The 18,771-nt window shown below is 46.9% G+C and overlaps 1 protein-coding gene across 2 annotated transcripts in view; it reads right to left on the bottom strand.

Annotated features, from left to right (window-relative positions):
• Window positions 1-16,221: 16,221 nt before the first annotated feature.
• AMBRA1 (autophagy and beclin 1 regulator 1) overlaps window positions 16,222-18,771 on the bottom strand; it is a 115,786-nt gene continuing 113,236 nt past the window's right edge. Inside the window, exon 19 of one of the 2 annotated variants that reach the window (XM_066583394.1) lies at window positions 16,222-18,608. In XM_066583394.1, the coding sequence (XP_066439491.1) occupies window positions 18,235-18,608 (374 nt within the window). In that variant the 3' untranslated portion in view covers window positions 16,222-18,234. Of the gene's footprint in view, window positions 18,650-18,771 lie in introns of both variants that reach the window. The other variant, XM_066583395.1, reaches the window with a different exon arrangement.

Here is an 18,771-nt window from a genome sequence, read left to right as displayed (position 1 = left end):
TTTGTATTATGCATTTGCAATGTTTAACCCCTTAATGCCATAGGGCGTAAGTTTATGTCCTGGCTCGGGGGCACTTAACACAACAGGATATAAATTTATGTCCTGTGGCTGGTGCATGCTCAGAAGTGAGTCAGCGCCACCCTGCAGTAGGATCTGGCTGTGACTGATTGCCAGCCTCCCACTGCAACAGTAGGGATCGATGAGAACAGCGATCCCTGCTGTTAACCCCTTACACATCACGATCAATGTACATTGTGGCATGTAAAGGGTTCACAGAGGGAACTGTACAATAAATTGAACACACTATCCTGTATGACAAAAACCTTTAAAAAAAAAAACTTATTTTGTTGATTTTGCCTCTCAAATAACGTAATAAAAGTGATCAAAAAACCAAAAATGGTACCAATAACAACTACAGTTTGCCAAGCAAAAAATAAGCCCTCATACAGCTTATATGTTGATGGAAAAATTAAAAAAGTTATGGCTTTTGAAAAGTGGAGATGAAAATATCCAAAGATTGTTGTGTCCTTATGGCTAAAATAGGCCATGTCCTCGAGGGGTTAAGGATAGCCCCTGAAAACTACTAACCTTTTTTGTTGGAATGAATTTTAGCAGCATCACAGCGGGCTTATTCGCTCTGTTTCGTCACAAACCCCTTTCCCTTATGGATGTACTACAAGATGCAAGGGCCAATGGCAAGGCTTCAGGTCCTGGTACCAGAGCCGACAACCGGCAGAAAAGACGTCCCTTCCCTACCAGCAAACCAGAGTTTGTCCAGGGACACACGGAGCCGCCCCTGTCCTCGAACCTAAGAGAGGGCCCCAGCACCACCCAGGGCCCCTCCTTTCAAATGTAAGAAACCAATGCAGTTCTAGTGTTAGCTTGACGTTAAATGAGAAATGCAAGAGAGTCCGGTGGCTGCAATAGATGGAAGGTGGACCTTAGAACTCACCTTCTGGCAAACCCAGTCCAACACTGAGCACATCGCTTGCTTCACCTGCATGGAAAATACACATTTTTCTGTTACACTCAGATAGGTTCTGCAAGAAATCCTCTGCCGGTGACTTTCCCCTACGGATAAGGTGCCGTTTTGAAGGCCACCATCCAAGTGCTTTGACATTGATACTAGAGAACGATCACAGATTTGCATCCCGGAATCTTAGGAGCTTATTTCCTCCTTGCCTCGTGTCGCTTGCAGCCGCTCACTCTCTGTACTAAATAGGTGTTCTTGGCTCTACAAGATTTGCGTAAGACTGTTACTTTGTGCTGCAGTTTTTGAGGTGGCAGCGAGGAGGTTTGGGTGGGTGAAGGATATTACAACTTGTAAAATGCTGATGATAATTCCTCACTTTCCTCAGATTAGATTGTGCTTTGGGTGTGATGGGAGAGACAGCGCCTAGAACACAGTGACAGCTCATTTCACCGATATGTGGGGGGGATCCAGCGCTGATGTGTTTTGTCATTTGGTTGTCAAGGAAGAACGATTTTCTCTATTACGCACCCACACGGTACATACAGACAACTAGTGAATGTTCTGAACAACACGACCCTCTATCTTTTCCCCCACATTTCCCACATATAATAAAACGGATGGCAGGGGTCTTTGAGTCCATCAAGAACTTTCCTACTCCATCCCATATCTATGTTACGGTTTAACCTAGTGGTTCCTCCATATCATCCAATCCAATGTGGGAGAACGTAGAACAAGGAAACATTGTTCATCTTATGGTAAAGGTCAGTGCAAACTCTGGAGTATTAACTTTACATCGTCTTCAAACACATTTTGGCTTGTAAAAGATCACTATGAATTTCAAGCTCTCTTGGTGAGGCTCTAGTACCCTGCTGTACCGCCTCTAGCTTGGATACAAGATGTGATACGGGCGGGCATGGAGGCTCTAGTACGCGGTTGTACCGCCTCTAGCTTGGATACAAGATGTGATATGGGTAGGCATGGAGGCTCTAGTACCCTGTTGTACCACCTCTAACTTGGATATAAGATGTGATACAGGCAGGCATGGAGACTCTAGTACCTAGTTGTGCCGCCTCTAGCTTGGATACAAGATGTGATATGGGCAGACATGGAGGCTCTAGTATGCTGTGGTATTGCCTCTAGCTTGGATACAAGATGTAGTACAGGAAGGCATGGAGGCTCTAGTACCCTGTTGTACCGCCTCTAGCTAGGATACAAGATGTGATACAGGCGGGAATGGAGGCTCTAGTACCCTGTTGTACGGTCTGTCGCTTGGATACAAGATGTGATACAGGCGGGCATGGAGGCCCTAGCACCCTGTTGTACCGCCTCTAGCTAGGATACAAGATGTGATACAGGCGGGAATGGAGGCTCTAGTACCCTGTTGTACAGTCTGTCGCTTGGATACAAGATGTGATACAGGCGGGCATGGAGGCTCTAGCACCCTGTTGTACCGTCTGTCGCTTGGATACAAGATGTGATACAGGGTCATGGAGGCTCTAGTATCATGTTGTACTGCCTCTAGCTAGGATACAAGATGTGATACAGGAGTGCATGGAGGCTCTAGTACCCTGTTGTATTACTTCTAGCTTGGATACAAGATGTGAAATGGGCGGGTATGGACGCTCTAGCTTGGATACAGGATGTGATATGGGCAGACATGGAGGCTCTAGTACGCTGTAGTATTGCCTCTAGCTTGGATACAAGATGTAGTACAGGCAGGCATGGAGGCTCTAGTACCATTGTACCGCCTCTAGCTTGGATACAATATGTGATATGGGCGGACATAGAGGCTCTAGTACCCTGTTGTACTGCCTCTAGCTTGGATACAAGATGTAATACAGGGGGCATGGAGACTCTAGTACCCTGTTGTACCACCTCTAGCATGGATACAAGATGTGATACGGACAGACATGGAAGCTCTAGTACCCTGTTGTATTGCCTCCAGCTTGGATACAAGATGTGATACAGACAGGCATGGAGGCTCTAGTACCCTGTTGGGCCGCCTCTAGCTTGGATACAAGATGTGATACAGGTGGACATGAAGGCTCTAGTACCCTGTTGTACCGTCTCTAGCGTGGATACAAGATATGATACAGGGAGGCACTTAGGTTCTAGTACCCTGTTGGGCCACTTCTAGCTTGGATACAAGATGTGATACTGGCAGGCATGGAGGCTCTAGCATTCTGTAGTACAGCCTCTAGCTTGGATACAAGATATGATACAGGCAAGCATGGAGGCTCTAGTACCCTGTTGTACCAGCTGTAAGCTTGGATACAGGATATGATATGGGCAAGCATGGAGGCTCTAGTACCCTGCTGTACCTTCTCTAGCTTGGATACAAGATATGATACAGGCAAGCATGGAGGCTCTAGTACCCTGTTGTACCAGCTGTAAGCTTGGATACAGGATATGATATGGGCAAGCATGGAGGCTCTAGTATCATTTTATACTACCTCTAGCTTGGATACAAGATGTGATACAGGTGGACACAGAGGCTCTAGTACTCTGTTGTACCACTTTTAGCTTGGATACAAGATGTGATACGGGTGGCATGGAGAGTCTAGTACCCTGTTGTATGCAAGCTACAGGCATGGAAGTTCTAGTATCCTGTAGTACAGCCTCTAGCCTGGATGCAAGATGTGATACAGGGAGCATGGAGCTCTAGTACCCTGTTGTACCACCTTTAGCTTTGATACGAGATGTGATACGGGTGGGCATGGAGGCTCTAGTACCCTGTTGTACCACCTCTAGCTTTGATACAAGATGTGATACAGGTGGACATAGAGGCTCTAGTACCCTGTTGTACTGCCTCTAGCTTTGATACAAGATGTGATACAGGTGGACATAGAGGCTCTAGTACCCTGTTGTACTGCCTCTAGCTTGGATACAAGATGTGATATGGGTGGCATCGAGAGTCTAGTACCCTGTTGTATTCAAGCTAGAGGTGGTAACAAGATGTGATATGAACGACTGGTGTCCATTTGCTTCACAACTTTTCTGAGCAACTATCTGAGTGACAGTTGCTCGGTGCAGAGGTATGCCAAGGTGGACTTGAAGCCACGCAAGTCTTAGCTAATAAATACAAACACCCTACGGAGTGGGATAGGTTGAGAAACAGGAACCTTTGCAGATAATTGGTGGGTGTAGAGGAAGTCAGTGCGTGTCCAATTTTGATCCACAAAAAATGCACAGATTATAATGCATGTGTCATCTGTGTGCGTTACGGATCCGTTTTTTTTACTCCCCTGTACCATCTGTGCGTCATCAGTTTTTTTCATGTGCAAAAAAGAAAAAGAGGCGGCTCAATTTTTTTCTTCCATTGCTCAGCAAAAAAACATGGCCGATTTCTCCCCAAAACAGCGCCAACCCTTTCCATGAGTGATATCTGGAATTGCAGCTCTGCTCTGTTGAAGTGAATAAATGTCTGAGCCTGCATTTCCCATCAGCCAGCTCAAGAACCTCCCTAGTACATCACCTTGTTGTCCTGCTCACACCATCTCCTCCTGCACAGAGGAAGTATCTGAAGATCCCCCACATGTACATGACATCATCAATGACATGCCTGTACAAACATTTCACCCCAAGAGTGCACTGAACAGGACAGCAGTGGAAGTTCAGATTTTCATTGTGACCAGCATCATGTAACTAGCTGGTAGATACAGCGAACCATACTCCTTTTTAAATACAAGAATATTGCAAAGTGCCTTGGCTTTACATATAAGCAAATTCAAAGCGGTTATCCCACTTCTAGCCATTTTGCTGCAGCCAGCTCTGTACACTGTGCAGTGGCCGGGGTCGGTACTGCAGGCTGAGTTCCATTTACTTCACTGGGACCAACCAGACCACTGTGCAGTGGATGGAACCGTCTACTTCCTGCAAGAAGTGGGACAACCCCGTTAACGAGCAGTTGTCGTCTCAGAAAACCTCTTCAACACTCTATTCATTACTCCTTACTTTTCGGGTCACCACCTACGGAAAATTCCCTTTTACCCCGAGCATCCTGGTTGTTTTTATCTTCTCGTTAATACATAGGTCATATAATAACTCAGTTATATTCCATCTTAAATCACTCAACAGGAGGGAAAAAAGCAGTATTACAGTAGCCAGATGCAAGAGAGGGAAGAACAGCACATGTCTCGGGTATGTAGGTAGAACAAGGAGAGAGACAGCTGTCTACAGATAAGTTCCTCTCCGGGAGAACAGATAGTGCGGTTGATTGAGCAATATTAGCGGGAAGGAGTGCAGATTGTAGCGGACAGATTAAAAGGCTCCAGATAACTTTCTTGTTCACTGGGCTGTGGGAAGCAGTGTCACAGTCACATAATTGGAGGCCTCGCAAGCAAGAAGAGAACACACAGCTCCAGCCTGGGATCATTAGGAGGAATTTGTCATATGACCTTACGTTAACGAGAACATCCAATATTTAGGAAGCCTGCAAAAGCAACTCTATGAACCTGGTGCCTTGTTGATGCACCATTCCTGAGAGATGGGGGGTTAAGACAATTTTAGGCCTAATTTAGGCATTCTTTGTAAAAAATGACTAAAAAAAAAAATCTCTATTCCCGCTTGAATTTTTCTGTCACCTCTTCCCCCGTCTCCGCGGAAGCCTGTTTGCGCTGGTAATCCTTCACATCTCCGTAACCTTTTCCCCCTGGAGGAAAAAAAAAGATTTTTCAGCCTAATGAATCGAAGCCCGGAGAGGAAGGTGCCGAGGCACAGGGACAGCAAACGCCTGTCAGCCGTATCTGCCAGCGAGATCTGAGGTCTCTATGAAGAACGATCGTGTTCTTCAAAAGGAAAAGCTGCTAATGAGAGTGTTTCTCTGCAAGCGCAGACAGCAGCACACAGGCTTGTTCGGCAAGGCACGCCGCTGTCACGTCTACCCACAGAGAAGGGCACAGACAGCTTCTGGGGGGTAGGAAACGGAGGGACTGGGAGAGTGAATACGTATAGATAAGTATAGACATGCCGCCAGACGTGGAGGTGGTGAACGCAAGGGCGTAGCTAAAGGCTCATGGGTCCTGGTGCAAAATTTTAGTCCCCTTCCCCCTTCTACATAGCGATAGTGATCACAGATGTTTTCTCTGATTGGTGACATCTGTTTGTTTTGTTCCTCCATCTGGGTCCAGACCGCTATGACGACTTCTTCCTGCACTCTCTCCACATCCTGCCACTGCCTCATGCTCTCTGCAAACTAATACAAACCCCACACTGGTATAGTTGCTCCTATGTTAGCCCACCCACAAATATTATGTCCCCTCTGTGACCCCCATACAAGTACTGTATAGTTGTCCCTCTGCCACACTACCGGCCCCTGTACGGAACTCCAGTCACTAGTATCATTAATCACTCACATCCTCACTTGGACCGACTCCTCCCCCCAATTTCCTGTTTTCAGTACAGTATGAGCTGGGGGGAGGAGTCAAGCTGCTCAGGCTGCAGCAGCACCCTGATCAAATCTGGCAGGAGAGTAGGGGGGTCGAGGGGGGAGTCAGGCCAAACATGGGTGTGCTTAAGAATGCTATTGTTTAGAGTTGTGTTGCGCAAGCAGGTTTGTGAAGATGACAGTTCTAGCTAGCAGGGTAGCATGGGGGGGGGGCTTAGGGGCCCGGTCACAGCTGCAACACTTATGGCTACACCACTGGGTGAATATGTTTAGAATGGGTTATATGGGTTTAGGAACAATTGACTTGCTTTCTTTTCCGAAACAGTGCCACTCTTGTTTATAGGCAGTGTCTGGTATTGCAGGTCAGACCCATTCATTTGAATGATGCAGAACTGTGCTAAAAATGTTTTAATGCACTTACACAGTTAAAGGGTTAGTCCCATTTTATAAAGCAAAAGCATCTCTCACCATTACAGTTGTTTAATCATGAGAGGGGCCAGCGATAATGCCACTAAGCAGGGAGGAAAGAGAAAAATGCAGGATTGGCACTACTCTTTTTTTAGTTACAGCCTTCAAAAGGCTGCAGACCTGGTGGATTTCATTCTCAAGATCGGTGGGGTCCCATAGATTGGATCCACACAAATAAAAGTGATGGCATGGTGCTGAGGTATGCTATCATATTATAAAATGAGAATACCCCTTTTCAAGTGCTCTTACAGGATTAGAAAACATGGCTGCTATCTTTCAGAAACAATGCCACCCCCGTTCATGGGTTGCATCTGGTACTGCAGCTCAGTTACATTGAAGTGAATGAGGCGGAGCTGCAATACCACCTTCAACTTGTAGACACATGTGGAACTGGTTCTGGTATGAAGGAGACATGCTTCTAATTGTATACATCCCATTTAACTCACCGTCACTTCCATGCCCCTACTTCCCTGCCCGATCTGTTTACTAGTGGATGTGATCGTTGTTTGGACTGGAAGTCACATTTTGCCCGTGGCAGGTTAAGAGATCATATGGATAAAAGTTTCCTATGGTTGGACCTCAGGAGAACAATTCTCTGCATGTTTCTACAGGGGTATTCACACTTTAGCCAATAATGGCTAAAAGGGAAACGGTCATTAGAATGTGTTGGTCACCAGTGGCGTCTCTATGCTGCGTCCATAACTCCCATAGAAGTGAACTGGAGTTATGGAAACAGGGTAGTGTAAGGCTGTCAGATTCCTCCTGCTACACTTGATATATGAGAGACTGTAGTACCACGTTTGGACACAAAAGAAAACTCCAACAAAGAAAAACTCTGTCCAATAGAAGTGAATAAGAGCAATGTTAATCTAAGAAACATGCTGGAAGGTTCTGGTAGACTGATTGGGAGGATATAAAAAGAGGGACGTTTTTGGCTCTAGAAGCATCTTTCTGCTAATGACTTGTAGAACAGCTCTGCTGTGTTGCGGGACAAGGTGAGGTGCTGATGTTCTGGGACTTCTGGGCCCTGCTGTGAAATACTACTTGCTCAAGAACCTCAGCTGAAAACTGTTGGTGCTGAAACTCCATTTTTGGTATGCAGAGTAGGCATCTGCTACAAATCTGGGATCTCCCACTGACCACCCCAGAGGGTAAAGAATGGGTCACGTTCCCCCACCAACTTGAACCTGAAGATTTGCGTAAATCTTCCTCAGCCAACTTCTTAAACTAAGAGTGACCGCTCTTCAGTGATCATTGTGTTCATACATACTACAGGAGGACCAGTGGAGTCATAGACTGTCAGATTATAAGGTTTTATCCATCCACTTAGGGACTATCCAAAAGTGTGAGAAAGGTACTAAGACATTTAAGAAACCAGGGTTTGTATTTACTATGTGATATATACAGAGTTAAGTCACATTATGATAGTCACCAGCTAATATCCAGAGTAACCGTCGTAGATGGGCTAGGAGTAATACAAAAGGTGCTGACAGGTTGTCTCGGGTATCTGGAGCCATGCTGACGAAGTGTATTCCACAGTTGCTCGAGGGTGCATGGGGGAAGATCCATAGACAAAATGTGACAAGTGAGGTGGTCCCACAGATGCTCAATTGGATTAAAGTCTGGGGAATTAGGGATCCGGGGATGTACTTGGAAGTCTTGGCCGTGCTCTTCCAACCACTGTCGGATATTTGTAGCCGTGCAACAAGTCGCATTGTCTTGCTGGAAGATCCCTCTGCTCATGCTGCCACTATACTCAATTACGCTTAAATAGCATGTATGGGTGTATGTGATCTGCAAGGATGGATTCAGAACAAAATCAGTTCAGAGTGACTTCCATATAGATGAGCGGGCCCAGAGAATGCCACGAAGAACCTCTCCAGACCAGAATGCTGCCGAACCAGCTTGTGTTCTTCCAGCAATGGGTGCAGAGTGTTTGTTCTCTAATGCTTCTTGCCTAACACACAAACTTCCATCTGTTCAATGAAGCAGAAGACGTGACTCATTGGAGTAGGCAACACTTTGACAATCAGCAGTGGTCCAATTCCAATACTGCTGTGCAAATTGAAACGTTTTGTTCCGACGCACCTATGTTAGCAGTGACCATCTGTCTGCTTCGGAGCTGCATACATTGTAGGGTTCGACGAACTGTTGTTTTAGACATATGTATGGTAGTGTCCTGATTCATTTTCACGGTGATCTGCTCCGCTCTAGCATATCGGTTAGCATTGGCACATCTTCATAGCCGATGTTCACCTCTCACATGAATGGCACATGGTGCTCCGCAGTTTCCACATCGGTTATTCCCAATAGTGCCATGTGTCCACTCACAATACACTTCCACAACAGCAGCACACAAACCTTCCCAGAAGATGCTGCTTGAGAAATACCACCACCACCACCACCACCACCACCACCACCACCACCACCACCACCCTTGTCTCGAAAGCCAATAATCATCTCTTTTTGAACTCTGATCAATTGCCCTGACACATGCCAACGACCCGTGATATGAGAAGACAGTCTTTCGCAGACCTTATATTCCCACCAATCCAGAATACGACCCCTCATTCGATGGGCTACTCGCTGCTGATGTCAAAAGCAGGAGGTGGTCATAATAACGTGACTCGGGTGTGAAAATCTGATATTCACAGAAACACGGTTGCTGCTGCGGTCTCTGTAGTTTCTGCCATCTCAGGCAAGTCAGGTTGGGTGGCTGTTTTTGGGATAAGGTAATGTAATAAAACTAGACTTGGGGGATTAAAGTTCTTAAACATTTGGCTGTTAACAAAGTGCTAGATGGATTCTCTTATTCACAAACATCCATTTCCTTCTACAGACTCCTAAGTGTCTGACAACTGAGCTTTAGCTAAACATTTCCTCAGACCTATTTTCAACCTAAATGCCTCATTCTGCAGCGATAATTATGCATATGTAGTCAATGCAAATGGCAGTATACCAAGGAAACATCCTGTTGCTGTGGTAATTTGACTGTATCTGTGGGATAGGGTTAATGATAAAATGTTTTGCAGCACCTTGGTATGGAGGAGGTCTTATAAGCAATCTTTCAAGCGTTTTTTAAAAAAGTTTGACACATAGATAGCTGGAGAAAAATGTATAGTAATCCTCTTTTAAAAGTCCCGGCACTCCAACTTTGTGGCTCAGGTCCCACCACTTTAGCTCCATGCATCATTCACTTGACATTCATGCCCACATGACTGCTGTGGCATTCACATGATGACGACACAAGTTGGGGACCCAATCCAATTGTTTCTGTACACTGTCTGCCATATCTCCGGCTAGAGGGCTAAAGGTACATTTAGACACAAAGATGATCGCTCAAAAGATGGCTTTTGAGTGATCATTTTGCATGTACTACTTGGTACTAATGCCTATTAGTACCAATTAGTAGCGTGAGCCCCTGGGAGCTGTATTCAGAGAACAGACCACCCGCTGTTCTCTAAATAAATTCTCTTTGTTCTGCCACAGGGCTGACAGCTGAAACAATGTAATGAGCGTTCCCCTGTGGTCTTTCTTATCAGCTGTTCTGCTGAACAATGGATTTCATGTTGAACTAAAATTCATCGTTCGGCAGAAAAGTGAAAGATGGGCACATTCAAGGCCCATTTAGACATGATTATTATTGCTCAAAATCCGTCTTTTGAGCAATAATCATTGTGTCTATATGTGCCCATCTTTCACTGTTCAGCTGAACGTTTTTCAGTTCTGCTTTAAAACAGTTGTTCAGCAGGACAGCTGCTAAGCAGGATTGCATGCTGTATTCTGCCTGGGGAGAGCTGATTACAGCTGATTGCTTTGTCTCAGCTGTCAGCCTGTGGTCCTGCTTATCAGCTGTTCTACAGGGAGCCCTGGTTGAACATTACAGCTAATTACAGAGCTCAGACCTCCTGCTAAGTTCTGTAAAGGCTCCCAGAAGCTCATTTGCATACAAATGAAGCTAATAAAGTACTAATAGCAATTAGTGCCCATTAGTACTTTATGCAAAACGATGGCTGACCTTTCAATCTATCGCAAGATATGTGTGTAAATGGGCCTTTACACACAACGATTATCGCTCAAAAGATGGCTTTTGAGCGAATGTTGAGCGGTCATCGCTGTGTCTAAATGGGCTTTTAGAGGGATTGTCCTAGACTTTTACTACTAAATTACCTGTCCTCTGGAAAGTTATCAATAGTTGAGCACCAGGCCTGCTGTCCATGCAGACAGCACTGAAAGTAGATATTACGGTCTATATTTCAGTCGTCCAGTGTGGCCCTGCTCCTATTGAGTTCAATACCATATCAACCCAGACCACTGCCACGTTGACAGTGCTATGCGATTCCAACACTGTCCACCATGGCAGAGGGTCCCATAAACACATGATAAGCAGGAATCCTGAGTGGTAGACCTTGTTGATCAACTATTAACGCAATCTGAAGATAGGTCATCAATAGTAAATGTCCCAGACAACCCCTTTAACCAAACGGTACCACTAAGTATTAGAAAAAGGAGGCAACCCCCTAGTGGCTCTAAAGAACCCCATGGTATCTCTGTAAGTTGTAACTTGCCCAAGTGACTCGTTGGACTACTAGAGTGCATTTCATATCAGAAAGTACGTTATGTGTGCAGCTGGAACTTGTCGTCCATATTCGATAAGTAGTAGCAGCATTGGCGTTACTGGGGATGCAGACTGTTGGAGGTAAGTGTTGTGCTCAATTTGTAGCCAGAATGCAAGATTGAGCTTTATCCTGTAAAACTGAAGAAAAAACTATCCAACCACTTCTAGAAATGTTGGGGCCGGGGCCAAGCGAGCTTTATGAGAGTCCTGAAAATGTGGACATCTGCCTGGTTGGGCAGTGACAAAACAGTGGGTGGAAATCCCAGTGGAAACTAAAATGGAATCCATATTGGCGCTCACACAATGGTAGGAGGTGTTTATTTCAACGAGGTTCCTAGGAAGTATTTAGTTGCCTGTGACTTCTGGTAAAATCATGGCACTCCACTCCATGGCTTCCTGGAAGTATAAAAGTTGCAAGGCTTACTAGGAACGTCACGGCCCCTTTATTATAGTTGCCAACATTAATCCACCTGGTGCTGCTAGCTCAGTTCATTCAATATGGTTGAGCTGCACTACGAGGCGCTCCATGGATGTTGAGTCCTGCTGACTGGTCAGGGTTCCTGGCGTGACCCTCATGCCATATCTTGAAAAACAGTAACGGGTCAACTTTTATTTAATTCTTGGCCAGCTTAGACATCTTGCTGCAGGAAGCAGACAGCTACGTACATTGTGCATTGGGACGGGTTGATATTCACTCCAATAGGGGGCAGCCTGCAGTACCAACCCAGACCACTGCGCAAGGTATGGAGCAATTTATATATTGACAATGAGCAGGTGATTAATGAAGTAGAGGTATAGCCGCAGCCGATATTACCACAACTGGATTCTTCAGCTTGTAGCAATACATCATCTGGATTTACTGACGCTTATTTTTCCTTGTTTTGGACTGAATATAACAGTTCTTGTCAATCATTACACCAATACACTGACAGGTACAGATAGGGCTCAGTTATATAAGCACCACTTTGCAAAAGCCCTACAATGTCCATTTCATAGCAAATTACATCATGCAATGATTTAGACCCCAAGTAGAGATCCAGCAGACCAGAGTAGTCTACATGGAAGCCCTATAGGAGGATGATCTCTGTGACTACGCAACACGGCCGTAGAGGCCCCCCTCTGTGACTACGCCACACGGCCGTAGAGGCCCCCCTCTGTGACTACGCCACACGGCCGTAGAGGCCCCCCTCTGTGACTACGCCACACGGCCGTAGAGGCCCCCCTCTGTGACTACGCCACACGGCCGTAGAGGCCCCCCTCTGTGACTACGCCACACGGCCGTAGAGGCCCCCCTCTGTGACTACGCCACACGGCCGTAGAGGCCCCCGTGTGACTACGCCACACGGCCGTAGAGGCCCCCCTCTGTGACTACGCCACACGGCCGTAGAGGCCCCCCTCTGTGACTACGCCACACGGCCGTAGAGGCCCCCCTCTGTGACTACGCCACACGGCCGTAGAGGCCCCCGTGTGACTACGCCACACGGCCGTAGAGGCCCCCGTGTGACTACGCCACACGGCCGTAGAGGCCCCCGTGTGACTACGCCACACGGCCGTAGAGGCCCCCGTGTGACTACGCCACACGGCCGTAGAGGCCCCCGTGTGACTACGCCACACGGCCGTAGAGGCCCCCGTGTGACTACGCCACACGGCCGTAGAGGCCCCCGTGTGACTACGCCACACGGCCATAGAGGCCCCCGTGTGACTACGCCACACGGCCATAGAGGCCCCCGTGTGACTACGCAACATGGCAGTAGAGGCCCCTGTGTGACTATGCAACATGGCAGTAAAGGCCCCCATGTGACTATGGGCCCCCAACTCTAGGACAGAATTAGGATATAGTGTAATTTGTGGAGTAAAAACTTTCAATAATCAGTTCTATACATTGGCATAGAAAAAGTCATGGGATAGTGGTAATGTAAAGGCCCATTTACATGGAACTGCGGCTGTTTAAACGGAACAATAAGCGTTGAGCTTCATCGCTCATCTTTAAGTTTAAACAACCGCCGTTCAATAGCAAACGACCACTGTGTATCTCAATGGAGAGGGGCAGGGCAGTGAGAGGGGAGAAAATCTCCAGCACTGCCCCGCCGCCCTGCTGGCTGCTCCGTGACCTAGCCAGCTGTGCTAGCTCCCATGCAGGAGCACGGGAGCGCAGAGACATAGGGACGAGTGTCGGGCATCATTTGACCGACACTCATCCAGTGTAAATGGGCCTTAAATTGATTATGAAGTGGGGTTATCTCAGGGGACGGCTTGGGAACACTCACACCTGTATAAAGACCCATTTACACACACAGATATCTTTCAAAAGATTGAAAGATCAGCAATCGTTTTGCATAAAAGTACTAATAGGCACTAATTGCTATTAGTACTTATCAGTTTAAATTTGCATGCAAATGAGCTTCCGGGAGCTGTTACCGAACTCAGCAGGAGGTCTGAGCTCTGTAATTAGCTGTATTGTTCAGACATGGACTCCCTATGCAGAATTCAGCACCATGGACAGCAGTCACAGCTGCAGTCCTGCTTATCAGCTGTTCTGTGGGCCAGGGGGAGAACTGAGAACAGCTGTAACAATGTTATCAGTTCTCAGCTGGCAGAACACAGTGTGCGGTCCTGCTTATCAGCTGTTCTGCTGAACGATGGTTTTCAAGCAGAAATGAAAACCATCTTTCGGCAGAAAACTGAAAGATGGGCACATTTAGACGCAAGGATTATTGCTCCAAAGATGTCTTTTGCGCAAATTTTGAGCAATAATCGTTGTGTCTAAATGGGGCTTAAGTTATGGGGTGTTATCTTGTGAGTCTGAACCCTGGCCAGTGTGCTCATGGGAAAGTGGCGTGAATCTATCGGAATTCGAGTGGGTGCCTGATGGATGGAACATTATATTTCCAAAGTTGTCCGGACATTTCAATCCACAGTGTCACTTGTGTCCAGGGAATACGTCATAGAAGGCATTACCACCCACAGGGGCAGCGCAGTGGTCACCCAGGGGTTCTTAATGATCGTGACTAGCAAGAATTGTCAGCATGAACAGACAAGCGACTCATCACATTCAATACAGAGGGCACAACACGCATATCCAGCAGGTCGGAGCAATGTTCTTCCATGGGATATATAAGGTGAAGACCCACCGGAGCGCCGGACACAGCGCCTCACCTGGGCTCATGAGGTTGCTAACCGAACCCCACACGGCTGGCAATGTGTGGCATCACCTGATGAGTCACGGTACCAATTGTTTCTTGCGGATGGTAAGAATCATGTGGTTAAGGCATGGACCCCAGTTGTCAACAAGGCACTGTGTAAGCTGGTGGTAGTTCCATACTGGTATGGGGCGTGTTCTGATGGCATGAGTGGTTTTAACTGGTCCGCCTAAATACGTCAATGACCAACGCCCACTACGTTCACTGCTTGGGCACCATTAGCAGCCCTGCATACATTCATGTACCCCCCCAATAATGGGATATTCCAGCAGGATAATGCACCATGACATCAGGCCCAGGTTGTCCAGAACTGGTTCAAGGATCATTCTGAGTTCCTATGAATGGCGTGGCCTGCACATTCACCCGAGATGAGCCCAATCCAGTACGTGGTGGAGAGGTCTATTCTGCACCAAGGAGCTGTGGGTGACTATTCAGACAACATGGCTCAACATCCCTCCAGATGTCTTATGGAATCGATGCCACATTGAGTTGCTGCACTTCACCGGGCTAGAGGGGGTCCTGCATAATGTGACTTCCAGTACCGTAACTTTGGGCACGCCAATGTCTAGGTGGCATTAATCTGTATCTACTAATGGGGGATTTATACAAGGTTTAATATAAGGGCATATACCATAGAGTGGAAGAGGGTAAAAACAGGGCATCTTGCCACACCTGTCCACAGGTTGTGTGTGATATTCCAGGTCTGCCTCCATTACCTTCAGTGAAACAGACTGTTGATAAAAATGCAACCTATGGGCAGATGTGGTGCCGTTTCTGCAAGAAAGCTGCCATGTTTTTTCTAATCCTCTGGGACATGACCACCATCCAGACTGAAAGAGTTAAAAACGCACGCCGTCTTGTTGCAGACGATGACCATAGAAGATTGATGATAAATCTGAACATGTTCCTTTAAATTTCGTTCAATGCCATGGCGTCATCCTATTCGTATTCATGCCAGCTGCCCAGTATGCCAACTTCGGTTTGTCAGTCAGTACCCTCTACGTTAGCAGTGCGAACAGCAATTCTGATCAGACTGTAGATTATACTAAGTGGCAGTAATTAAAAAGCCCAGAGCTACGAATGATCGAATGTGACTTTGAGACATAACAAGACTTGTTTAAAGGAGAGTCTGGCTCTATGGCGACTGACAGAACGGATGGCGATGGAAGCGTTCCTGTATCTTCTAAGCCTTCTGCCAAACGAGGAGCAGATACTTGTTGTGACGAGGGTTACAGCCGCCTGTTCCCGTCGCCCTCAATCTGCCAGATGTCTCAGCGGAGACCAATTATCGAAACTCAACAGGCCAGCAAACAAGCCGGTATCTTGTGGGCCAAAGTTGATGCGAATACCTCCTTCAGAAGGATGGAACGAGAAGCCAATTAAAACAAGGCATCTGGTCATGTAACGGTCGGAAAGGTGACAACTGACAAGAGTCGCTGACGAACGAGGTGAAACGCTCGCAATCTCCATTTAACCTGTTAAACGCTGACTTCCAATAATGCAATGCAAAAAAAAAAATCAACCCCTTTCTCCCCCCCCCCCCCCCCCCCAAATAAAGCTCAACACACAAGAAAAGTTCGTTGGTGTCACAGGGTTTACTGGCGCAATGCTCTGCAGATTCAACAATTGTTACATGATTTGAGTCATGCCCTAAAAAAAGGTCACAATGGGTTATTGGAATGATGCTTTGCACAGCACCTTGAAAAGAAAGTGTTACACATAAGAGCAAAAACCAACCAAGCATTACAGATTACCGGAGTGGCTGGGCTCCGTAATTCTTATAATGTTACAGCGGGGCACTGGAGTGATGCTCTGCAGGTCTGATAAGGAGGAGATGGTGTGTACAAGGTACTGAAGCAGTGTCCGCCAGTACTCGCTGCTACAGAATACATCGGAATATGCTCTGCCGTTGAGATTAATGATACAACAGGACTTTAAAAAGCGAGGCTCTATAATAGTTAATAGTAATGAAGCTATTACGGTGGGGGCAATGCTCTGCAGGGATTGTTAAAAAAAAAAAAAAGCCATGGGAGAGCACAGGTTGGCCGTAACGTGTCAGAGCAGGGGGTTCGGTGGAACGAGATGGGACAGCCTCCGGCAACTGATGTCCCGACTAGTCAACGATCTTGATATGTGCATCCTGCAAGGCAGAACTTGCAGGCAACACTTGAGCCCAGGCGGTGAAGATTTGGGAAAGTAGCACAGGCTGCATAAATTAAAAACAACACAAAAAAAAGGAGATGACTAATGGTGGCTTTCATCATCTTACTGCAATAAACTCAAATGTTTGCTTTAGTATTTCTCATGCAAGAGCTTTAATATGAAACCCGGCCCCTTCTGTAACATTCACGTTTTTTTTTGTTTTTTTTTAATACTGTCAACATCTATTTGCAGCTCAAAAAGACACGTGCCTGTCAGACTGTGCTAGTGGGTAGAGGAGTCTGGATGAGCTGGCCCAGGTGTCTGGCGGATGGGAGGAATCTACTGCGCCGCAGCTGCTGGCATGATAACCTTGGCCACTGCCAAATTGGGTGGGTTTTCCGGTCAACGGCAGGGAACGGGTGGAAACTCAAGAGCTGCGCTACTGGCCTTTGGCAAGGAGGATGTGGGCTTGACAAAACTCAAACAAGGCGTAAAGGATGGTGGAGAATGCGGGCACACTTCATCCAATATAATCAGACACACATCACAGACTGGTAGGATACAAAAAGGGAGAAGGAGCTGGTGTGGACTCATACGGAGACACGGGTCACATTTGCAAGAGGAAAAAAAAAACAAAAAACCAAAAAAGAGTTGGGTCGGAGAAGTTTAACCACAACATTGGTGTGGACCTATTTGGCAACCCATAAGAATCAGCTTAGTGAAAGGGCCGATAATTGGGGCTTGTGACCACGGCAAGAGAAAATGACTTGAATGTCCTTTACTGGACGCCTCTCATCAGTGGCGTCGTTGCCGGTGAACGTGATGGAGCGATCAGCTGATCGTAGAAAGAACAGCATGACCTGTAGGCCTCACAGCATCGAATAAGGTCCAGAACATCCCGGACACACATGCCTGGTATGGAGGAGAGGCTATTTACAGGCCCCAGCCGTCCCTGTAGTGCATGCATCCCTCCTTGAGCTTCGGTCAAAGCAAGGAGGACAGTAACAGTCTCATAGCAGCTCCTCGCGGTCGACAGGGGGAGAGATTAGTGCTAATTCCCCTGCCAGAATCGATAAACCTTTGGAAACATAAAAAAAAAACTAAAATAGGATTCTACTCTTCTTGATACTCAAGGGAGCAAAAAAGGGAAGAGCACAAGACTGGAACCCTTCCTAAAAGGGGCGTTAGGGTGATGTCTTGCTCTCTGCTAGACAACGATCGGGCATAGAGAAGGGGGCAGTGTGAGAAAGGCCAGCTGCAATTTTACACTTCTCATCCTAAACTCTGCAACCTCCCTCCACTGGCAGGAGGGTTGAGGTCTCAAATAGGATCTCTCTCCAAGTCTTTAGCACCATAGTCCACAGCTTGAGAGTCCCCCACCGTGAGCAAGTCGTGGGGGGTACCAGGCTGTCCTTACAGCAGTACCAAAGTTGGCATCGCCACGTCTCTACCTCTCCACACCAGGAAGGATGCCGCTGCTTGGAGGCTGCATGCCAAGGTCTTCAGCATTGTTGTTTGTTAGCGGCACAGGTTCGGTGAGCAGAGGCCGACTCGGCTGTTGGGGAGAAAGATGCCGTTCCAGCTCTGCTACAGTTTCTCTAGAAGTGGAGGGTTGTGGAGAGCGTGGGGCGGCTGCGGTGCGGGAAGCAGGGTCGGTGGAGGTTTGTGAGCTACGGTGGATTCGATGGCTCACAATGATATTATTGCCGAAACCTCCCATTGATGCCATAGTGGTACTCTGCTCCCTCTGGACCACGGCAGTCATCCCTCCTTCTGCCATAAGTCGTTGGATTCTGCTCAGAGCATCCTCCTGACCCTCTCCTGTCGGACATGAAGGGGCACAGTGTGAGGCAATAGAAGGGCTGTAGCATAATAAGAGAGAGAAGCATAAAAAGTGCCGGTATAAGAGGTTATATTCTGAAGACAAAATGAAGCAGGTTTGGGGAAAAGACTCGTCAATTATTATAAAAAATGAAAAAGATTT

The sequence above is a fragment of the Eleutherodactylus coqui genome, chromosome 11, assembly GCF_035609145.1.
Source record: "Eleutherodactylus coqui strain aEleCoq1 chromosome 11, aEleCoq1.hap1, whole genome shotgun sequence".
Taxonomy (NCBI): Eukaryota; Metazoa; Chordata; class Amphibia; order Anura; family Eleutherodactylidae; genus Eleutherodactylus; species Eleutherodactylus coqui.
The sequence above is the reverse complement of the archived record's forward strand: the minus strand, read 5'-3'. Positions and strand labels throughout refer to the sequence as shown.